The sequence below is a fragment of the Curcuma longa genome, chromosome 5 (assembly GCF_044706935.1).
Source record: "Curcuma longa cultivar G26 ecotype Majalengka, Jawa Barat chromosome 5, ITB_CL_G26_1.1, whole genome shotgun sequence".
NCBI classification, from domain to species: Eukaryota; Viridiplantae; Streptophyta; class Magnoliopsida; order Zingiberales; family Zingiberaceae; genus Curcuma; species Curcuma longa.
In genome coordinates, this window is record NC_133865.1 from 13681527 (window position 1) to 13706981 (window position 25455).

Genomic DNA, 25455 nt, shown 5'->3' on the forward strand with positions numbered 1-25455 from the left:
CATAAGCAATGAGTAGCATCTAGCAATGCATCATTGCTACCCAAGTGGCAAGAATGTCGAGATCCGACATAACCTTACGATGACTACTATAATGTATGATCATGTCCTTCTATCCTCAATATCTAGATTGATCAATGAGGCATAGACCGTGTCATTCTCTTATCAATCTTTATGTTTCTTGATCTCCAAGTAGACTCACTCAAGCAAATGAGCTCAATATCTCATATTGACTCATTTGAGCATGACCATGTATTTCATGGTCCTACTCTATCAAGAGGCCATAAGATATCACTCCCCGTATATGGGAGGGATAGATCCCATCTACATCATTCACATCCCTCCGCATAATTTGTTACATATCCAGTGATTGCCTTTATAGTCCACCCTGTTACGGGTGACGTGACGATACCAAAGTACATAACTCCTTATGTAGGAAACCGTAGTGACTTCAGGTCTAAGGACTATTCATACCAATAGTCACATAAGAAAGTTTATGACACTCATATAACGATCCATGAAACTTTCTCATGGTGAGTCAATTCAGTATACATTCTCTAATATATACCCATGTGTCAACTTGATATCCCATATCCATGACTTATGAGATCAAGTCATCCAGCTGACCTACATGCTAGTCTTAACGCATTAAAATCGTCCCTGAATATTAATGTTTGACTAGGAAAAATTAAAAGTAGTGTTCTCTACATCATCTCACTATCGATTCAAACAATCGATATGATGTAGATAAGAACTAGCTACCCAAGGACATCATTATACTTAGTTATTTGGTCCAAATAACATGTCTTACTTTTTCAATAATCCATATTTCTAGCAATGATGAAATATTATTGTCTATCGTTCCTCGCCAGTATGATATGATCAATTACAAATATCTATGATTCTATAAAGGACCAGAAATTCCTTGCTTACGTATCATTGGAAAATGCATTAACATAAATACGGCAGTAAGAAGAGGCAATACAAAAGTGTGTAAACTATAAAAACGAGTTAAAGTAGATTGGCCCACACTAGCACTTCCACGTAATAACTCTACCAAAGGCGATCCTATTCCAGGAATAGCTTCAGGTACGCCTGTCACAATTTTGACTGCCCAATAACCAATTTGGTCCCGAGGTAAGGAATAACCAGTTACACCAAAAGATGCGGTCAATACAGCCAAAACCACACCTGTAACCCAAGTTAATTCGCGGGGTTTTTTAAATCCACCTGTAAGGTACACACGAAATACGTGAAGAATCATCATTAGAACCATCATACTAGCCGACCATCGATGAACTGATCGGATTAACCAACCAAAGTTGGCCTCAGTCATTATGTATTGAACAGATGAAAAAGCCTCTGTAACAGTTGGACGGTAGTAAAAAGTCATAGCAAAACCTGTAGCTACTTGTACTAAAAAACAAGTAAGTGTGATCCCCCCTAAACAATAAAATATGTTGACATGAGGAGGAACATATTTACTAGTTATATCATCTGCAATCGCCTGAATCTCGAGACGTTCCTCAAACCAATCATATACTTTATTGAGATAGGTAACCCAAAACCAAGAAACTCCCCTCGGAGAACCGTATATGAGAATTTCATCTCGTACGGCTCAAGCAGAAACATACAAATGTTGATTTCAACAGATATGTAATAGAAAGTTCAAAACTTCTTAGCTTAGCCGCTTGATTTACTCCGACCCAAAAATACGAAGTAAAAAAAAATTGGAAATCTATTCTTTGTATTTTTTGTATGATAAGGCCTAAAAATATCAAGTTGGCTCATCCGTCTTTTTTGATGTTAATTATTACAGGCCTCTTGAATCTTCTCTTTCCTATTTATTTTTAATTTGATTTCTTGTTTTTTTTTGTAATGTGTATTGACTCTTATTTAACTATTTATTTATCTTTTTTAACTATTATATATATTTGGTATAGGAATTCACTTGTTGAGATTCCATGAATCAATTGAAACTCCAGATTCATACTAGAACCACGATGATTTAATAAAGCCAAGCCTCAAGCCAAGCTAAACTCAAGGGTTCTCTGAGTAAGAACACTTTCATAATCACTTATTCAATGAATGTATGTTATGACTCAACAAAATCTAGATCTAGAAAAGGAGTTGTCCTTCGGTAAAAAAAAAGTAAGTCTGAAAGAAGAAAAATCGTTTGATTTAGGAAATATTTATTTGAAATTTTTGGAGTCCGGTTTCGAGGTCCGAATATTAGTTATGAATCATAGTTTTCGTATTTCTTTTCTTGATCTATTCTATATTACATGGATTTCGTGTTCCAGATACTAGAATAATTATCCGACGAAATAGACTCATCTTGATAGAGATGACAGAACTATTCTCTGTATTATTAATAGGATCAATTATAACAAGTCACACACTCATATTCCGGAGATACCGAAACAAATAAATTCCACGGTCGAACTACCAGAATGGTCTAGAAATCAAAGTTTTAAGTTTAAGTAAAGTAATTTTTTTTTTAACTAGTACTTTATAGTTCTTATTAAAGTTAACTCATTGCAATTCCATCCAGTAAAACGGAAGAATTATAAATTTCCAAAATAATAGATAGAAATACCGCAAATAGGGCCATAGCGACCCCCATTAGTGGTGTAGTCCCCCAGCCCGGAGCTACTTTACCATATTCCGAATTCAGTGGTTTCAATAAATTCCCTACGGTAGTTCGTCTTGGCCCAGATCTAGAACTATCCTCAACGGTTTGTGTAGCCATAAATCCTATTTATTTAATCATTGGTTGAGATCTGTTGACTTTGTATACCATTTCGTTGTAGTTGTAAATAAACGATCTTATTATAGATCCATTGTATTGTGATCTTGAAATTGTCTAACTCTCAACAACTAAGAGATCCATTCGAAGAACACGGGGACTAGTATGAATGAATTATAAGATAAATAGTGTTAAAGAAAATATCCTGATGATCCGAAGAGAGGCTTATGCTCAATGTTAAAACTCTACTTCAATAATGGTGGGAATGACTCTTCGTCTGATGACATTTGCTAAAGAGTATATGTCTTGAGCTAACACTATCGCTAACGATTCAAGAAATATGTTAACTGCCATAAGAGTCTTCATTTCCTTCAAATACTTGTTTCAACTGTGTAACTGGAACATTGCTATGAATTTAGAATCACCAGTATCATTGGATGGAAGAGCGCAAATCAATAACAACAATGATCACGCATTCTTCCTTTAAAGGGTGTAATCATCCTTTCTGGGTATACAACTCCATGAATAATTAATCCACTCATAAATGCATGAACAACAACAACTTTAGTTAGCCTTCGAATATTGCTTGGATATTATGCATTAGTCCATTACGATGCAATGATAAAATTTATAGAAATAGATGAAGATGCTTCCTTAATGCAGCTCTGTGAGAATGTTTCAATATGGGGAATACAGATATTGAGGCTTTAAGAATAACTAACTAGTACAAAAATTAACCGCTATAGAGATGCACACCCTCCAAGTATGCCTGAATATCTTTGATAATATAAACTAGACCGGTCCCTGACTCAAGAGTTAGTAAAAATTGAAGGAATATATATATAGTTTGTATGACTATGTCAAGTTTATACCATATGATAGATACCAACTTCCTCAGCATTTTGGGCATCAAGAACATGGGTGCTTTATAAATAGATGAGTGACCAGAATAATACCTCCTCTTTTAATAATGTATCAACAGTTGGTAAAGTCAACTTTTAGTGGAAGGAATAATCCATCTACTAAATGTATAGACTATTAACTTTTGGTGAATTCAGAGTCTGAAGCAATAACAACTCCACTTGAAGCAAAAGATTTTTGGGATCACAAATTGACAGATATAAAATGCAGGGCTTGTATGCCCTCTAAGTTTAATAGTAACTTCTGGAGTGAGATTCTGAGTTATCTTTCCGCCAAGAAAACTTGCTTACCAATCAATTTCCTTATGCCATCGTTTTGCCATAAGCCATTCTTGCCGAGAGTTTCATAATATAGTGAAGACCAAGGCTTTTTTAGAGTAAACCATCCATGAGAAATCCTCAAAAGAAATCTGACCTTCTTGACAACAAGCCCATAAAGTAGTTATGCAGTCTTCAACCAAAAACCAAAACCAATGCACATAACCCTCACTAGGGAAATCTCATTTGATCACCATGCCAAAAGATCGAAAGATTCTGGATTTAAATTTTTTTATGAATTGTAGAGTAGCTAGATAAAAATGTGAATAACGCTATTTTAAACATGTATACGGCCTTATTTTTAGCCAATAACCCATAATAGTAACGTTTGTTGTTGTTGCTTGCCCCATGAACTTATTTAGCTATACATAAATACTGGAGATTTATGATGCAGCAAAATGCAATAGTATTTGGTCACCATACATTTCCTATGGTCATATTGCAATCCTAAACAACATGAATAAGGGCAAGCTTTGCCAAGAAACAACATCACAAGGAGCAAATGAATGCGAAATTTTGGCATGTAGCTCTCTAGATATATGCATCTTTTAAGATACACAAATTATTATCGAGGTTGGAACATCATGCTAGTTAAGGTTGATGCCAGTAAATGGAAAGCAGAAATATATAGGAAGCGATGAAAATCACCTACCATGCCTGGAGATAATGCGATAAAAAACTAACCATACTGCATGTATAAGGACAGGCTTTGCCAAGAAACAACATCACATAGGGAAAATGAATGATAAATTTTGACATGAAGCTCTCCAGATATATGAATCTTTCAGGATATACAGATCAGCACTGATTAGAGCTTTATGCTTCTCCAAGTTTATGCATAGGAAATAATTAATTACTATGTTGGAGCATACTTAATAGCTTGGCCAGAAGATAATCATGCTAGATATGTTTATATCGACTTGAGCAAATTATTTCATCCAATAAATATACTGACTATCGACTGATTGTTGCAAAAGATAAATGAGGCAATGAGAAATAAATGACTTATCTTATCCGTAAATACTCTTGGAGGTTACTAGTGGAAATCCCAAGTTGAGCAAGAGAGTAATACATCTTCTTTCACCATTTTATACCTTTCACTTCGTTAAGTCATTATGTCTTGATCTCTTGATGGCTACTATTTCTTCACTCATCTTAGTCGCGACAAGTATTTTAATTAGCAGCCCCAATTGAAATTGGTATGCCCATCTTCTTGATTGAGGTTCTTAAGATCTGATCTGAAATAATTGTAAAGAAGACCCTTGTAGTTAAAAATACTAGGGGAGAAAAGCTGCTTCAGAGACTATCTTAGTTTCAAAGCATATCTTCCTTGAGTGCGAACTCGGTTCGAGGTAGAGGGGTGCGGAGGTTTGTATGCGAGTATCATTACGTGGATCGGAGGATGGTGATAGGAAGCGATGTTAGGATTCTTTGACGACGGAGGAGGAGATCCATCACAGAGCGATAGGGATTGGTTGGGATAAGTGGGTGGTGGAGAAAGCTTGTACGCTACTGCATCAACCTTTACCTTCACCATCTTCCAAAAAACATCACCCTCAATGATATTCCTCTCTTGCCTTCTTCCTCAATTTTTTGTTCTCCTCCTCCATAGCACGTCTGTGAATATGGGCTCTCAAGATTATCAATGAGAGGGACAGTAGCAACAACGTCGGCGCCCAAATCCATCTACTTTGCAAACCAGGTCTCTTGTTCGTAGACCTTGGCGAAGAGGTCGCCATAGACCTTGTAGAAGCCCTTGTTGGAGTCGGAATAACTGGAAAAGATGAAGCTCGAGAAGAAGGCGAAGAGATCAAGGTCAAAGAAGGTGTATCGCTTGTGGCCCTTGGAGGCTGAGGGGTCGGAGAAGAGGATTTAAGAATGGCGGGAATCTAGGGTTTTAGAATGTGAGGCAAAAGGCACTGGCCTTGGTAAACTTGTCGATGTAGGTGGCCAGGGAGATGGGGCACTCACGGGAGATGTTGATTGTGCGATGGATGAGTGACTCGGAGGTGTAGTAGACGTGATTCTTGTGGAGGTGGAGGCAGTAGCGGCTAGGAGAGGGAGATCACGATTTCTGAAAGGCGGCGCTAGAGTTTTTTAATCCCTCACTGAAGGAGGCAGCCGAAGCTTAAATCGCAATTGGGGAAGGATCAACCGCTCGCTGAGCAAGAGGTGCCCACGGGTTGTCTTCACATGGGAAGCAACCACCAACGGCATGGGTTGATATTCGAGGAGGAAGAAAACATGAGCAACCACTTGGGATTTTTTCATCGAAGCAAAATCCCAAAGCAGCGCCCATGATCCTTTTTTGTTAAGGAGAGGATCCACGCTTAGGAAGAAAGGGGCGGCGACAAATTAGGTTTTTTTATGCAGAGGAGTTTTTTTTGCGTTTTTCTTTTGGCGGAGCCATGATTGCTATTAGTTCTTCCATTGTTAATCATCATAATATTTTGGCTCAGTTTTTCTACAAACCGCGCTAATTTATTCCAGCCAAAATATTGTGGATGATCAAGCCACCGGCCAACAAACTGCTGAGGTGCAGTCCCCTCGAAGATAGCCATTGGAGAAGACAAAGGAACATAAAAAATACTTTAAAAGAGAGTTAGAATAACGCAGAGATGAATCCGAGCAAGCCACTTTGACGTTCAAGTTAGGATTTAACATGAGGAAGGAATTTAAGGACTTAAAAAAATTAAGATTGATGTGTGTATACCTATGTCCATGGGTATGAACCCTCTTTTATAGAGTTGTTAATATCCATTTAAGATATATTCTGAAATATTTGTTCCAATTTAGAAAGATTCTGAAATATTTTTCTTATTCTTTGGGTGAAACAATCTTAGGATTTTCTAATTTTAAGGATGAACCGATTTTATGACTTTATCCCGCATGATATGTGAAGGTAACATATTTCTACCACATCATGAGTCATTAATTAGTGATTGAAACTTTAATCAGTAGCTAATTAACCATTAAAAATCTAATCGATAGTTAATTAGTAATGAAATAAAATTTCTGATAGTTAATTCCGTCAATTGATAGTTTTCTCAACGTGAGTATTGAATTGACGTAGAACAACTGTAGAGAAGGCTTATTGACACGAAGAAGGATGAATACCTTGCGAAATCAAAGATAATTAATAAGAATTAGAACAGAGGTTCTAAAAAATAAACTCAATAAATATGTTTTTAATGAGATTTTGATAGACAAATTTTCGATTATAAAATAACCATATGCTATTTATTATATCTGCTATACTTGAAGTTGACGCTAGTTTTAAAATTAAAGAAACATTCTAATTTCAATTATTCTGACAATTTAAAACATTATAATCCTTTATATTAGATTTAAAGGACATCAGGTTGGAACACATTAAAGAAGTGTAAAGTCAGACACCCTCCTTCCATTTTTTTAAACTCAATCACGATCTCTTATTCATTGTGCCCACCAAATAGTATTATCATTATTTATTTAGTTGTTTAATAAAATAATTTGAAATTTAACTACATTTTTTTTTACATTCTTAATAAATTATATCCTCCTCATCCTCGTGTAATTGTGTTCAATTCAATTATTATTTTGCCATGATCACCAAGATCTTTTTAGATAAAGGTTAAAAGCAAAGAAAGGTTCACAAAGTGATCCTGCACTTTTTATACAGAGAAAGTATCCTTAACCAAAGCACCGGAATTCCCGGAGCTTGAGCACAAAACTTGTCTACTCCAGTTTCAACTTTGAGTTCCAATTTCCAAACGCACTCCTGTTTCTTGCGTCCATCCATTTTCATTCCCCGTCCTTGGCCATCATCATCATCATTCTCACACCTCCCAAAGAATATTCAGACAGTTAACTCCAACAAGATTTGATTCAGATTGTTGTACTGTTCATTTGCTGGGCAAGAAAGTATGGGTAAGTTGTATTGTTCATCAGAAAGTTTTGATAGGAAGGAACTGGACATGGAGAATGACTACAAGATTACAGGAAAAGGAATATTGTTGTATTTGCGGTCACATATTTTATTGCTTCTTCAGATCAAAACATAAAAAAAAAGAAGCATTTTTATTTATTTTTTGGCTATACGTTGACAAGTCATGCATGTTTTCTTGGTCAGAACATCTTGCACACTACAGAAGGAGCGTTCTACTGAGAATTGAGAGAAATAACGCGGCCACAGAAAGTGAAGTTTAAAATTCCTAAAAAATGTGAGCTGCTTCATCTGGACAAGACCTGGAAATAATCAATGGGGTCTCACTTCCTCCAATAAGTTGTGCTACTGTTGTGTCAGGAAATGCATGTGGTCAGTTGTGTCGCAGGGGAGGATCTGCACAAAATCCAGCCAGAGGTGCACTGTATCTTTGTTTACCACGTTTAATTGCTGTGTTTGGTTCGCCACAAAATCTACCCACTTTTTTCTGCTGCAGGTCGCCGTGGCAGTGAGGGAGGTGAAACAGTAAAAGGATAATTGAGAGATCTGAAGCAGGACTCGTTGGTGATCACTGTGGCACAGCGCCATTGGCCAGCGACAGGAAAGGCAGCAGGGTCGTTTAAAAGGGAGCAGTGGCTCACTTGCCACAGCAACAGTTCATTCGTCGTGAGATGCGCGAGTGAGGACACTGAGGTGGTGGTGGTGGTGGTGGTGGTGGAAGGTTTTGGTAAAGGGGGAGTGGGGATATTCATATTCTCGGCCTTGCTCATTCTCTGCCCGTCACTGTCTTTGGTGCCACAGGCATACACTCCTCTCATCCATGATTGAAGTCTCCCCAAGTTGTGTTCTTGGAATCTTGTAGGTGTTGCGAGCCCCAGCGACGTAGACCAAGGTATGATTACTGCTTGTGCCTACAGGGTTTCATTCCTCTCTTGCATTCTCTTCCTCTTCGTTAGACAGATTTTGATCTTGATTCTAGGGCATCGATTGGGGACGGATAGTGTATGAAATCTTGAATCTTGATTCGGTTTTTGGGCTTTGCTACTTGTAATTTGATTCCTGTTTTTTATTTTATTTTATTTATTGCCTGTTTGTGTGCCGTAGGACAGTCGATTTGATGATGGATTGGAATGCCAACTCTTCCTTGCTTTGGGATTGGGATAACCACGAGCCGGTAGGCGGGGTTTACAAGCTGTCCTCCTCTGCCGCCGCCGCCCTCGTCGGCGGCGATGGCGGTTCTTACGGCTCAGATTTGGGGAACGGTTCCTCATCCAAGAGCACCATCTCTGCTTCCACTGCTTCCTCTAAGACAGCAAAGAGTTCCGATTGGGAAGCGAATCCTAAGAACTATGACAAGAACGTACTTTCGCTGGAGAATGGTTCTTCACCAGCTGCGGCTCAGGCCGCTGGGTTGGAAGAATCACAGATAGGGCTGAAACTTGGTAAAAGAACCTACTTTGAGAATGTTTCAGCAGAGAGCAGCGGGAAGAACCCCTTGTCGGCTTTGGATTCTGTGGCCGCATCAGATTCCCTCGCCAAGAAATCAAAGGCGTGTCATCAGAGTGCACAGAGCACCTATTGCCAGGTTCAAGATTGCAGTGTCGATCTTAGTGGAGCCAAAGATTACCACCGGAAGCACAGGGTCTGTGAAGCCCATTCTAAATGCCCCAAGGTCGTTGTTGGCGGTCAGGAGCGCCGGTTCTGTCAGCAATGCAGCAGGTTAGTTCATACTAAACTATTTGCCTTCTCTTCTTACAAGTGAAATCAATTTCGATTATACAACGAGTTCTGAGATTAGTTATGTCCAAGTTACTGGATCAATTCCCATTTTTTATGTTTCTGTCCTTTTTGATTTGTAAAAGGTTCCATGATTTGTCCGAGTTTGATCAGAAAAAAAGAAGCTGTCGTAGGCGTTTGTCTGATCACAATGCACGACGCCGCAAGCCACGCCCAAACATAATTTCTTTCAGTTCAACTCACCCTCCATTTTATGGTATAGAGGCCTTCTTATTTCTTTTCTTCTTTCAGTTTTGAATTGCGGTTAATTTGTTCGTTTAGTTTTGAATCGTTGACAGTTAAAGTATGGTATTACTATGCTCTTCACAGTCGTTTTTTTAACATAAAAAGGTACTTCTCTTTTGTACATAAAGATTTGCACAAGTTGTAAGTGGTCCCGTGTTCTCTATGTTCTGTTCACAACAGTGTTCTATTGTCTTGTTTATGATCAAAATATCTTACCAGTTAAAGCGACAGATTATCTGCCTGGACTTAATTATTTTTTGTTTTAATTTATCATCATTAGTTCTTTTTGGCCAACGCAATTGCTTCTGTATCCTAACTAGATCAAAACACAATCTCTAACAGTTTCCCTCTTTATGGTTTATGATCCTCGTAATATTAATAATCTCATGATTCCTTGTATCTAAAGACCAAAACTACTCAATATTAATTTGTCAATGAGTATTCTTTTTTGTACAAATTGCTTTGTCCATCCGGCGAGCATGGGCATCACGTAGATGGCAACTGGTGGAGCAATTAAGTTTGTCTGTTTGAAAGGTCACAAACTCACAAGTTGCCTGTTAATTGAACTTTTTTTACACGTAACCTTATCCAAGATAATAGTTGGATTTTAATTTAAGTTAAAAATTATTTGGTTAGAAAGTAAGATTAAATCTATCTGACTTGATATTGTCTAATTGAAATTTATTCACTTCCGATTCAAGCATGAATATTGAGGAAACAACAAATTCAAGGTGTCCCACCGCCCAACTAGTCATGATCATTTATATTCTTATCCCTCTCTTGAGAAATATGGTTAAAATCCATGTTTACAAAGGTCATCACTGGTTGATAGGCTAAGACAACCCTGCACCTTCATCATTCAGGTTGGTGACAAGCATTCATTGTGTTACAATTTATCTTCTTTTCTAAACATAGGTTAAGATAGATTGAGTAAAAAAGATTTCTGTCATCCATTTTCTCAACATGCACTATTGGAATTTCTAAGCTTGATTTCTAACCCAACACATGATATTTGTGTCTCAAGTTACATTGTTCATGGAACCTCATTGACAAAAGAGACATGAAATTATCACTAGTACATCTCAAGTTCTTGTATATAAGTTCACGTATTCTAATACTGACATATGAGATCCAGATATCCTATTTGGACAAGGCATAGGATGATACAACATATTTAATTGGTTTGTGGTGAAGAAACTTTGAAACTTTGCTTTTTCTGCTGTAGCGTTTGATAACTGTTGACAAAATTTATTTGTATCTTTCCAGAATAGTTCTAAAAGATTAAGTCAATACTGAGGTGACTGTTAAGACAGTAATAAAAAAAACTGTTAATTTTTGAAGGATGTCATAATGAAGTTGTAGACATATTAGCTATGACTACGCAGCAGAGTAATGCATATTACCTGTTCTGTACTTTTTGTGTTGTGTATTTTTGGAAAAATGTACTGTTATTTTCTTGTTAAATTTAACATAATTATACCCAATGAACTGCTGAACTATTGATAATTACTTTGACTAGTGGTGCTGTTTCTTGTTGCTAAAGGATACTTTCTTTTTCGTAAATGGCAAACATCATTTGAACTTTCTATGGAATCTAGCTGCTTTTGATCATGGGAGAACAATGGTAAGCACTGCCATTCAAGATTCTCAAAACTTCAAGTTCACACAAATGAAGGGACCTTGGATAAAACCGACTAAAGAATGCAACATAGATGGGCATCTGAATTTATCAAGCTCTCAGATCTTAAACGGCTTTCCTTCCCTGTACCATGATGGTGATAAACTCTTGCCACTTCATAGCACTGCCTCTGAAGTTCTCAATCAAGGTGTGTATCGTATAAGTAAATAATTTTGAAGCTCTAGTTTGCTTTACTATAATTAAAAGTCCTATATCCTGGATATATTTCTCAGTTTAAACTCAATTTATTTTAAGGAAAACCAGCAGCCTACTTGATGCAAACATATATCCATGTTCGTGTTAGTAGAATCTTGGGTGGTATCTTAATTCCCCTGTTTGAGAGGTCTTACCAATTAGATTATTGAATGATTTATTCATCTATGAGGTAGCTCCATGAGGTTGGCTACTTTCATGTTGTTCAGAGTCTACAATCTTCTATCATAAACCAAAGTTTGATGCTGTGATAACTGTAACTCCACTTGTTTACACTTGTAAATTTTCATGCTTCAATAATTTAATGAATGAACTTGTTTAACAAGGAAAAGTCCACAGTGAGATACATAGCTTAGTGAGATACATAACTAGAATAACAATAAATAATGGCAAAGATGTTAGTTTTTGAGGTGTACAAAAGGGAATTTGCATTTAATTTACATCTCTAAACAGCTGATTTTTGGTGTAGAGGTGTGTCACATAGCATTTATGCAACTAAAGTTGCAATTTATTCAGCCCAAGTTGTGGATATGGTCACATTATAGCCAATGAATTGTTAAGCAGGTTCAGAGGCATCTGCAGGAGCTTCGAACTTGGATGGAGCACCGGGTGTTCGACGTGCTCTCTCTTCTGTCAGCCACTTCTTGGGTTTCTCCTGACCCTAGACAAACTTCTTCCATCATCGACTTTGTGGATGCTGGCCATGTCAGTACCAAGCATCCCTTAATGCCTATGGCAAACACTTCGAGCAATTGGATGCATGGGCAAACTCTATGTCAACCATCCCAAATGCCGCCTTTTACCATCCATGGAAACGGTAACCAGCCTCAGCTGCAAAAGAGCCTTTATAAGCATGCTCTTTGTGATCCAGATCACCTTTATTCATGTCATGAAGCCTAATGTCTCAAATCAGAGGTCGGTTAGGTTTCCTATCTTAATCCTTGGCTATGCTACAATTATTTTTCCCAACTGATAATTTACTTCTGCTCGCTAGAACTTGGACCAACCTGCTGCTGCTACTCCTGCATTGTCGAAAAGTTAGTTGGGTTCCCAGTAGATGTTCACACAAGTAGGTATGTTGGATTGAAGGAAATGCTGTGTTTTGTTATTTAGACGGAAATTTCTGTGCGGTTGAACTCTGCAAGGGTTCAGAGTTAGAAGCCTGTCATTCCATTTCTTTCACTGTTATGGAAGAACCATTAAGTATCAGATTACTGTTGGTGATTCTGCTTATTTTTGGTTACTGATTCATACAAATGGCCAATTGATTTCTCAAACATGCAAGTTCAGAAAGCTCTTTTTTAAAAGGAAATGGAATGCAGTATTTTTTTTTATATTGACTATCATGTCCTTTTCCAAATCCAAACTGTATATCGATCTCTTTGTTCATTTTGACATTAAATTCTTTTTTCTCAATTTTTTTTTCACAATTCTCTGTCTGAGTCAGAACTAGAGAGATTAGAGACAGTATGAGAAGTAAAAGGCAGGAGTGATTCAAAACTCACTCAGTATGCAAAGCAACGACGTAAAGTTCCCAACCCACGGGGACAACTACCATGAATGGCAGAGTTATGCCGAGTTGCACCACCCTAAATTCTATGTACCAAAATCCCCTAAACAAGTCAGCTGGCAGACAGAGAATAAATAGATGATCTTTATTATCATAAAAAAAAAAATTAGTTGGTATCGTATATACAATTTATATTGATTAATTTTAAAAATGATCGGTTCAATTTCTTATAAAATTTTCATTGACTACCAAATTAAATTGAAAAGTATTTTTGATAGTTCATCCAGACAACTTGCTTATCTTTATTATCATAATGATATAATGACATGTAAAATTGAGAAGTCATTTGGCTCTTTAAACTCCAAGGTGAATCATGATGTATTTATAAGACAATAAATCAAGGATAGATTACAGAGTAATGACCTATTGCTTTTGTCTTTTGCTTTCTTTAATTTTTTCAACAGTAGAATCTTAATTGTTTTAATTCGGCTGTACAATTCTTATAATCCAACTAATTTTATAGGTGGATGGTTCGACCTCATAAACTCTCCACTAGACAAATCCAGAAGCATACGCGGTTCCTTGTCCAATTATCATTTTAAATTTTTTTATCCTATTGAAATAAAATATTCTATAATACGTTATAGTGATTTGAACTGTGAATATTTGAGCAGTCCACTTAGCACTGTTGCTCGGGGGATAGAGTCTCACGCTTTTTGTTAGATTAATATGTTGTTAGCTATTATTACCGTTGTATTTCCTTGTGTGGTAAACATGATATTATGTAGTTTGATTATATTATGCATCAAAAGCATCAATATAAAACGATCATTGCATCTCACAGAGATGGATGAGTCTGCATAAATCAAGATAGAGAATCACCTAATTTCTCATTACAAATTTAGAGATGGGATAAATCAATATTTGAGCAAAACATAATCAGTGCTGTCAGATTGAAATTAAGAAATATACCTACTACACTGGGCAAATGTTTGGTTGGATCTTCCTTGCATTTCCAATGACCAGTAAGTGGAAAAGATTCAAGTTCTTCATTAAGTCATCAAAGATTTACTTTTTTGAACCCATGGAACCAGTGCACCAGTGCTTTACCTTGTCTATGGTCACCTCCGCTCAACCATGGAAGTTGTTGGTGATTGATGCAACAACCAGCAGTAGAACACCATTCCACTTGAGGATGACTATATTGTTGGAAATATTTGTCAGATTTACTGAACCATTAAATTCAAGACATATATTGTGAGATGATTTGAGCTGAGAATCTCAAATTATCAAATAAGAAAGAATGAGTTGCTAGATTGTTCAAATTCGAATTCTCGAGCTAATTGTGTAGCTATCTGGTAGACTACTGAGTGGATTTTCTTGCAATGGCGGAGCCAGGAAATGGGTAGCCTTTAGGCTAATCCCGAGCTCCCCGAGCTATCTTTTTTTCTCCTTTATATTTTTTAATTTTTCTACAATAAATTTAAATAGTAAATTCGTTGGGCCCCTGGGCTAAAGCCCGGGTAGCAAACTGTTTGGCTCTGCCCTTGCTTTCTTGAGCCGAGTGGGACGTGGCTGCTCGAATGTCGAGTGCTCCTGAGTGACATGATGTCCGAGTAGCCCGAGTGCTTCTCGAACTTGAGTGAAAAATCGAGTGTCGAATGTCGTCCAAGTGGGTTTCTGAGTTAGGAAGTTGAGTGCCGAACTGGCTAAGTCGCTTGAATACTGAGTTCGAGTTGATCGTCATTGTTTGAGTGTTGTGTCAAAGGCTCAGGACCAAGTGAAAAATAAGATGTCGAGGTTTGTGTTTGACATAATTTTCTTAAAACGGATTCTTCCTCTTCGGCGATGCTTCTAAGTCACGCTGAACATCTATTTCCCAAGGTACAATGGCACGACTATAATCGCAACCAAACATTAGTTATTCGTGGCCAATCAAGCATATACCCGAATCTTTTCATGGAGAAAGTCTAGCAAGCGAAATGCACGACAGAGAGATATGAGGGAGAACGAAAGTGGATGAAGTTCTTTGCTTTTTTGTCTACCTTTCTACTCATGGTCACGACCTCTTTTTGATCATGAGAAACTTAAAGTTTCAAGTTTTTGATACATGATATCAAAATAACATTTTAATAATGCAAAATTTATGAAACTAATTTTCCCTAATGAAAAATGAGTTAAGCAACTATGGTGTCAAATTTCATAATTTTTCGACGAAAATTGAATAAGTTATGAATTTTTGAAGATGGGACTGAAAAACCATATTTTTCAGTCATCAGTTGACTGATGCATCTACCAGTCGACTGATGTCTCTGTTCAACTATGTATTTGACCAGTTTCTTGGCAATTGACCACTCTTTGACCACCAACTCTTAGTGTATACTCTAAAATACCATTATTGATCAATTGGACTGGTCTAAACCTAAATATTGATAAGTTGTCAAAATTATGTCAAATATTGATAAGTTGGACGTGTTATGCTCCTTATTGATCTGAAAATCAAAATTTCTTTCTCCTCCTTATTGGTTCCTATTGTTTTTGATGGTTGACAAAAAAGGGGGAGAAATAAAGTGTTCAAGTTAGGTTGTTAAATCATCTATGGTTTAATACTCAGGATAATCATGCTTAATGTTACTTATTGATTCATTATGTTTATGATTCAGTTTTTACTGGGATAAATTGTTGTTATTTGATATATGTTGTTTTAAAGACCTAACTTAAATAAATTTTTGTCAAACATCAAAAAGGGGGAGATTGTTGGGGCAATCTTGTCCCAAGTGAATTGGATTTTAATGTTTGGCTAAAATGAGTTTAAGTTAGGCAATGTTGGTGATCTAACGTGTGTGAATTGAGTTCACAGGAAAGTCCAGGTTGGAAGACTTGGCAAATGGTGAAGTCCCGGAGGCGCGGCCTCTTGGCAAAGGTGAAGTCCCGGAGGCGAGACCTCTTGGCAAAGGATGAAATCCCGGAGGCGCGGCCTCTTGGCAAAGGAAGACTTAGCACGACGAAGCTGAGGGAAACGTCTCAAGCTAGTGCAAGGAAGGGCACGAGGCTTGTGGAAGGCGTTTGAAGGCTTGCGTCAAGGCTAAGGAGTTGAAGAAGAAGCTGAAAGGGGAGTTTCAGCTTGGTCAGTCGACTGAATTGTGATTCAGTCGACTGATCAGAAGTATCAGTCGACTGGACTGTAGTTTCAGTCGACTGGAGATTGATCAGAAGCACACTGAAGCGGACAGAAAGATCAGTCGAGTGAGCAGTCGACTGGCAGTCGACTGGTGTTGGAGCAGTCGACTGATAGACTACCGTTGGATGACAACTGGCGAATTAAATGCGTATTAAAGAGCCGTTGAAGCCCATTAGTCGACTGGCCCTTGGAGCAGTCGACTGATGCACAGAATTCTATAAAAACGCAGTTTGACGATTGGAGAAGCAGCGATTCATTCTTCTATATTCTTGCACGAACTTCAATCATTGTAAACTTGATTCCTCTTTCTCTAAACTTCACTACCAATCTTGTACAAGGAAGAGATCGATTTGTAAAGATTTCTCCGCCTTCAAAGTGCTCTTTGAAAAGGAAAAATTTTATAGTGGAAAGGTACTCGCTGTGTGTGGATCCTTGGATTAGTCACCTCGTAGAGGTGGATACCAAGTAAATCGAACGGGTTAGCGATTGTTCTTTCTTCTGTGTATTGTATTTTGCTTCCGCTGACGTTTTCGCAGGAAAGATCGAGAAATCGCTATTCACCCCCCTCTAGCAAACGCCTCGGTCCCAACAATACCTATTAGTGTAATTTTAGCAGAAAGAAATTTTTTAAAATTAAAATTAATAAAATTTTATTAACGTTCAATGAAATAAATAATATTTCATGAAAGATTAAATAATTTAATAATTTTATCAAAAAATTTATTATCAAAACTTAATATAAAATTTTAATTAATAATTTTGTATCCAACCAGTTACAAAATTAAATTTTATATAAAAAATTCATTTTTTAAAATAAAAAATTTATTTTTTCAATTTTTTTTTAATTTATCATTGTCGATCTTAAATTAAATTCGAATAAAAAAAGATGAATTTTTTGATTTAAAAAAAATATATTACAGGTTAAAAAAAATAATTTATGCATGGGGCCTCAAGGAATTTTGAGACGGCCGTGCTCATAAATACAGAGTTCCTTTTAACTTCTTTAAAAACAAGCCAGCTTTCTTCTTTTACACCCTCTCGGTGATCTTTCATAATTGTGCGTCGTCTCACTAACTCACGGCAGCTGCAGATAGGATAGGATAGGAGAAGCCCCCACATTATCACCACACTTCCCATCGAGGAGCATCCCAATAACAAGAGGGTATTTATGTCTTTCCAAGAGGAAACGAGCCTGTTGGGTAAATTTCTAAACGCAAGCGTAGGGTTGAACATTTTGCATTACCAAGGATCGATTGGGTAACTGCTAATGTTCACTTTCGTCCGTGGCCTGTAGCCAGTCACGTGGCCTCCATCATCAGTTCACAACATATCATGGCACTCGCATGTCCAAATCAAGGAACGAGTCCAGCCAAATTTATTTCTTTTTTACTTTTTTTTTTGTTCTTCCCTCCATGAATGTGTCCGTTCTTGTCCTTACTCTCTTTTCCAACAATTGTTTATGTTTTTTTTTCTTTTTACATTGAAAACTAATCACCCGTTTTAGAACGGTAAAAATAAATGGCGTGAGGGGAAGGCCACGTTGTCCATGCGGCAGCCGTCGGATGGAGGAACGTGTCGGATGCGAGGACGCGCCCGTCACGATGGCCTCGTGAGCTCCCCCAGGCATACATGCGATGCGTCGTTGCGAGCGAGGCTGCCGCTGCTGTTACTGCTGTGTCAGACGATGCGCGAGTCCCGATGCCAGCGCGGTGAGTCTCCTTAAAAACGTTGCAGCAATTCGATGCGTGGCTCACGTGACCAGCGCTTCCTTGGGTTCTACTTCGCCTACGCTTCGCCTAGCCACACAAAATCTGGAATCTTCGAGGCATCATCGTTGATAAAGGCGATGATGAAGGAGGGTCATTTTCGACATTTTAGGCAGCGGTTTCGGGCCCTTCGCCCACGTTCCCGCTCTCTCGCCGCACCATCCACCGCGACGCTTTTGCCGCCCGCACTCCGGCGAACCCTAGCCACCGCCTCAGCGTCCGTTCCTCGTCGGCTTCCGTCCTCGCCGCGCCTCGGCCCGCCAACGAACCTTCCCTGCCACTCGACATCCTGCGGACTCTGGAGATCTCTGACGCGCATCTGGAGCCGGTTGTCGCTGGCTGCGCCGGGGACGAGAGGGCGCGTGCCGCCTTCGAGGCCGAGAACCTCCCGCTCTCCGTGATGATCATCTCTCTACGGAGGAAGAGTAGATCCGTCGGGCGGAGGTCGCTCCATCGGTCAAGATAGCGGTCCAGGTCCGATACCACGATCCGGTGGCTGTGCCTCCGCTCGAACGCCTCCCTGTCCTCCACTGTCTCCGTCGGCAGGAGCGAGTCCTTGCGAACCTTGGGCGTCGCGGCGCTTGCCGTCGAAGCGGCCGCTGGGGCATGAGCGGGAACATCCGCGGATCGCCTCCATCTCCACGGGGCGGGCTCGTTGCGGTGGACGACAATCTGGAGCGGATCGCTCGACCGTTCCCCGGCGGATGAGTGCCGCCCGGAGATCCTACGGCCGGAAGGATTCTGCGCCGCCGCAGCGGTCGCGTTACCACCATTCTCCGCCTCCACTTTCTCGCCCACCCCTCCGCCACGCGGATCGGGCTCTAGCGGCCCCGTGCGGGGAACGAGGAGGACGTCCTCCGGATCGACACGGACGCGGCAGAGAGGACAGGTGGAGTGGGCATCCAGCCACGTATCGACGCATTCGACGTGGAAACCATGTCGACATTTGGGTAGAAGCCGGAGCGCTTCAGCCGGCTCGAACCGGCTGAGGCACACCGCGCACTCCAACCCCGCCTTCTGCCCCCGCAGCGCCCCGAACCGGAAGACTGGGAGCGACTCCACCACCGCTCGCTCGACGCCGGAATGCCGGCGCTCGGAAGCAGAGGAAGACGGGAACCCGCCGGCAGTCCCTCCGCGGCTAGCGCCGTAGGTGGCGGCGCTGCGTTTGCAGTGCCGGGCGTAGAGGAGGAGGAGGAAGGTCAGTGAGAAGATGATGGTCAGGACGCCAACGATGACAGCTATGCCGGGGCGGAATGGCGCGACGGGGGATGAGCGAGCGGAGGGGAAGGGGCTCGGGGCGGCGCCAGCGTCAGTGTCTTCGTCGGAAAAGAGGAGGCGGGGGAGGAAGCTCAATTCGCCGTGGCGGTGAATCAACATGTTCTACTCTCTTCGTGTTAGCCCCCTAACTAAATTGACCCTGTGACAAGCACGGTGGAAGAGGTAAGGTGAGGAAGGGGGTTATATTTAGGATGGTGACGGGACTCCGTCGGTGAGCGAGGGGTGAAGCGGAAGGCGACAAAGGCATCGGCTTAACCGAATGGGCCCGCTGCCCGCTCTTTAAATTGAGATGTTGTCCGTCTTCGGTAAGATTAGGCGGCCGGTGCGTCGCGCTTCACTGAGCCGGCTGCGTGACCTTGTGATCATGCAATGGGAAGCACAAGGAAGGCGGTGAGCGACACCGCTGATTTCGGGAAACCTCTTCCAAGAAGGGGAGCAGGGGCTTCCGCAGACACTGTCCCTGTTTCGAGCATTTAAACGGATTGAAGCATTTAATTGGACAGACCCACATTGAGTCCGGTCCGGTCTAATTAAATTAGAAGCTAAATACCCAGTTCAGATGGCAGTTCCACGGTTCCACACTGACGGCTATGTTGGTTTCAGATCCGAAAAAAGAGGGAAAATTTTTCTGAATCATCCCTGATTTTCAAAATTTTAAAATCCATTTAAAATTTAAAGGTCTCAATTTTTCTGCCAATTAAACATAAAATATAGTGAAAACAAATAAGATGGAAAATTTAATGTTAATGCTTTGATATAATACGGTCTAAATTCTTGTTTATATTTTGTGAGTTACTTTGGAAATTTTATCATGTCTTTTCTTTGCCCTCCTTTTGGTAAAGAAATCTCTCATATGTCTTTAGGATGATTATAAGTAGAATCTAAAATATTAAGATAACTATATAAGGGAGCTCAAGAGATCATTATAGTTTGAATGCTCTCCTTTTGTAGTGTCTTCACTTGTTTTATTTTATTTTATTATTGATCAGTTAATTGGATTCACTATTACACTATTAGTTAATTGATTTTTTATCACAATAAATTTTAATTTGTTAATGATTATCTTAGTTGATGGTTTTCACTACTAGTGACTATTTTTTGTGGTTGTTATATTTAGATTGTTAAATCAATGGCCACCTGTGTATTTTTGATTGAGTGAACAGTTGATTAGATAACGTTGTTAGTTAACTGAATTTTAATTCAATGAGTTATCTACCCAACTCAACCACAAATACAAATATTCGATTCACTATCACTATAAGAAATTTCACATTTAGCGATTATATGGGTCGATCTTTATTTCCTTCATCAATAATTCTCAACAACAATAGATCGATTTTTAATTTAACGATCGAATTAAAATTAATTATTAAATTTAAAGATCGAAGTACTTAACTTGGTCGCTAACACTATAAAAATTTAAACTTTTTGTGATGAATTAAAAAAAATCATCACCAAAATATTTCGCAACGAAATTGACAAAGAAATTATTTTTGTAGGTAATAGTTTGTCGTGAAATTTTACGACGAAAGAATATAAATTCGTCGTCAATTTTACGACGAATTAAGTTTTCATCGTCAAATTTATTGCAACTTGATGACGAAAATTATTTTCGTCGTAAATTTTAGTAATCAATGATCTGCGATGAGTAAATTTTTTATCGCAGAATTTTACGACAGAAATATTTTTTCCTCACAAAATCTGTGACAAACCCATTTTTCATCACTAATGAGCGACGAAAAATATTTCGTCGCAGAGTTTTCGACAAATCAGATTTGTCAAAAATCATGACGAAATTATATTCATCGCCGATTTGGTGATGAATTAGATTCGTAGCAAAATTGTTGGATATAGCGACGAATTTGATTCTTCACAAATGTTGATTTAGCGACAAAATCATGTTTCATCGCCAAATGAAGATGAAACATGATTTCTTGGCGACGAAAATGTTTTTTCATCACCAATTTGATGATGAAACATGATTTTGTCATCAATATGGCAACAGAAATGTAGTTTCGTCATCAAAGTTTCGATATACAGTGTAATTACGATAAATTTACGATAAAATTAAATTCATCACAAAAAATAATATATTTTCCAACAACAATCATTTTCGTTCTCAACCGTGTTTACATATAAACAGTCAACTTAACTCAATCCAACATTCTAAAATAATGCTCAATCAATCCAACATATAACAGCATAATCCAACATAATACTAATCTACATATAACATTCTAATATCATTCAATCCAACATATAAACAAGCCAAGAAATTATAAATAATCCATACATATAAAGAATCCAAGAAACAAGTCATCATCCTACAAGTTAAAACAAATAAACATATCCAAGAAGACATCAAACATATCTAAATAAAAACATCCCATATCAAATAGTCTTAAAACGACGACAAGATACAAAATATCATCGTCCTCAGCAGATACTTTCTGCTCCACTTTCCACTCCTTCCATACTTCTTCTTTTTTTCTACATCAAAAAACAAAACACAAAAGGTATCATTTTGTACAAAATAACTTAATATGTAAAGAATTATTTCACCACCTTTCTTGGTTTCATCAACCTTATTCGAAATAAAATAACAGTACTAATCAATAATAAAAAAAATAAAAGATTTATAAATTAAATCTGATTTGGAATGAAACTTAACTGAAGATGTCGTATTATAAAGTCCTGTTGTTAGCATAATTCTTTCATTTATTGACCCCTTTGCAATATTATACCTTTCAAATTGCTAACCTTTATAGTTAGGTTTTCTATTTGTGTCCTTACTACTGGTGGGGTGGAAGAAGATGTACCAACAACTCTATGGGTTCTACTCAAAGAACTCATTCTCAATATTCTTCCCCGCCTTTGGATCACCCACTCGCCTCCAGCCATAAATTCAAATCATTCCCAATAGAGGGCTCAGATACATCATTATCATCAGTAGCACTTGAACTTCTCTGTGCTAGCTCTAGCTCATCATATTTCTCCTGTATTGTTATGATAAAAAATTAAAATAACACATATAATATTCATTATATCTAATAGAAACATATTTAATAAGTTAGATAGAGCAGGTACATAACTATTAGAATCCAAGTTAGAAATTAAGATCTAAGATTAATCCAAACCTTAATTGTTCTAGCTCTATCCCCGCTCCTAGTCTTGTCTTTCTTTTAGAATGTGCGGATAAAAGTATCTATAAATAATGGCTCTTTCCCCATTTTCTTAGTCTAAAAAATATTGTTAGAAATAATATAATAGTTAAAATAAATTAATAACTTAGTATTTATAAAAAATTATTAATCTAGGTGTATGTTCATCAATATTGATTCAGCCTCCTGCATATGTCGCAGATAAATCTCCAGAATTATAAGTTTGATTTGCTTTATTCTACTGACTCCTTTGTGTTGGGAATCCTATGCGATAAAATAAAATTTCGCAGCGGAAAATAGGATCCCTCGAGCGATTCATGCAAAAAATCCGTACAAGTTTAGATCTATGAAATCCTATCTAATAAGATTTACCTTTGATGTATGTCCTTCGCTTATCCCGCTCGTCCAAAGGTTGACGGATCTCTAGCACGTTCAAGTGTCCATGCCTCTATGCGTATCCACACCAACACTCATTTTTTGGAGAAGACTTTGGTTGTGCTAGCAACCTCTCTTGTAGAGCTCGGCCAAGAAGAAGAAGAGAGGAGAAAAATGAATCATTACTTGAGTTTTTGCAAGAAAAACTCTTTTATATTCAATCCATGAATACCAAAGACTTTTGGTATTCTTTCATCAATGCATGATTAATCCTATTAATCATGCATGATAACTTCCTCTTCTTCAATGCATGATTAATCCACATTAATTATGCATGATGAATCAAAATCCATTCATCATCTTGGTTTAATTTGAGTCTAACTCAAATTCAACCAACTTGAGTCTAACTCAAGTCTAGGCCATCCAATAAGCTTAATTGTTCCTTTAGTCAAACTAAAATGAATCCAACCTCAAATAGAGTGTTATTTGTGTATGTCCTAATTGGTTTTTATTATGTTGGCAATGTCTCTAAAATCCATTTTAGAAACATAAGCAATGAGTGACATCTATCAATGCATCATTGCTATCCAAGTGACAAGAATATCGAGATTCGACATAACCTTCATGACTATGATAATATATGACCATGTCCTTCTATTTTTGATATCTAGATTGATTAATGAGGTATAGATCGTGTCATCCTCTTATCAATATTTATGTTTCTTGATCTCCAAGTAGACTCACTCAAGCAAATGAGCTCAATATCTCATATTGACTCATTTGAGCATGACCATGCATTTCGTGGTCCTACTCTATCAAGAGGTCACAAGATATAACGGAACCATTCTAAGTGTTGGGATGTATACTAAAAGCCTAGCTTTTTTAGGCTTTTAGTATAAACATCTATGTTGAAATAATTGAAATGAGAATCACATTGGTCAAATGTCTGCATTTCTTATGTAATGCAGTTGTCCACTTAATTTATATTGTAGATAACATGATGTGTGGTGCCACACCGAAGATCATGTTATTGATTTCTTATAAATTATAAATAGTAGCTCACAACCAAGATGGATAGGGACAAACCATTGTAGTGGTTGTAGTGTAATTGGTATTAGTTTATCTTGACTATTAAATTACACTAGTACACTTTGTGTGTATTGAACAGGACCGTTTGAGGTCGTTCGATTTATACAGACTATATAATCGAATTAGACCTCAGTTATTATGGATGTGCATGCTCTTAATCCCGATATAATAACAAGCACATATACTTAGTATGTATTTCTTTAATTCATCAAAGGGTGAGATTTATTCGTTAAATCAAAAGACCTGATGAGTTGGGAGATAATATTATGTATATGGTGTGTTGTTGATTATAGAAGGAAACTGTGTCCTAATTTTTAGGTAGATGATGTCCCCTTGAGAAGCTCATAAGGATTATCATGTAAACCCTGCAGGTGGACTTAGTTCCGCATGATAATAAGGTTGAGTGGTACTACTCTTGGATTCAGAAGTTAATTAATTGAGTTGTCAATAATTTAATTAATTGACGGACATACGATATCTTAAACACAAAAAGATTAATGCACTCATAATAAGCAGGATTGATGCGGTAGTTCAATAATAACCCTTTAGTGGTATGAGTTATTATTGATGGACTTGAGCTGAGTGTTTAGGGAGAACATAGAAAGCCCAAACCCATCAGGAGGCCAAAATCAATTCCTCCTCTAGGTACATGTTGTAGCCTCTGGATAAAATCTCGTATCCACCTGAGAGAATTCTGTAAGAATTTCGATTAGAAAATTCTTTTAAGAATTTCTGAAATTCTGTTAAGAATTTTTCCTGTGAAAAATTCTGTTAAGGATTTCTGTTAAGAAATTCTGTTAAGAATTTCCGTTATGAAATTCTGTTAAGAATTCTATTTCTTCTAAATCCTTAAACAAAATTTTGTTATGATTTTTTCATAAGAAATTTTATTAAGAAATTTTGTTAAGAAAATAACAAAATTTAATTAAAAAATTTTGTTAAGAAATTAATAAAATTTAATTAAGAGATTTTGTTAAGATAATAACAAAATTTAGTTGAGAAAATTTATTAAGAAACTAACAAAATCTTATCAAGAGATTTTATTAGATTTTTTTCTAATAAAATCTAATTAAGAAAAGTTTATTAGATTCTTTCTAAATTTTTCAGGATGACATAAGCTATAAAAGGGAGGAGAGGGAGAGGCAAACATCATTCTCATGGTTTAAGATTAGGGCCGGCCACACAATGAATCTCTTCCTCCTCTCCTTATGTTTGGATTTTGTTTTCTCCTCCTCTCCTTTTCTTGCTAGGGCCGGCGCCCTTTTCCCCTCTT

At 37.9% G+C, this 25455-nt stretch overlaps 2 protein-coding genes across 2 annotated transcripts; one reads left to right on the plus strand and one right to left on the minus strand.

Annotated features, from left to right (window-relative positions):
- Positions 1-8677: 8677 nt before the first annotated feature.
- On the plus strand, positions 8678-12545 carry LOC141829987 (squamosa promoter-binding-like protein 12). The gene is made up of 5 exons (XM_074717448.1): positions 8678-8801; positions 9014-9628; positions 9772-9902; positions 11530-11757; positions 12387-12545. The coding sequence occupies exons 2-5, from the start codon at positions 9027-9029 to the stop codon at positions 12479-12481; spliced, it is 1056 nt and encodes a 351-aa protein (XP_074573549.1). The 5' UTR covers positions 8678-8801; positions 9014-9026; the 3' UTR covers positions 12482-12545.
- Positions 12546-18053: 5508 nt separating this feature from the next.
- On the minus strand, positions 18054-19692 carry LOC141830125 (RING-H2 finger protein ATL43-like). The gene has a single exon (XM_074717611.1). The coding sequence runs from the start codon at positions 19654-19656 to the stop codon at positions 18388-18390; it is 1269 nt and encodes a 422-aa protein (XP_074573712.1). The 5' UTR covers positions 19657-19692; the 3' UTR covers positions 18054-18387.
- Positions 19693-25455: the final 5763 nt, after the last annotated feature.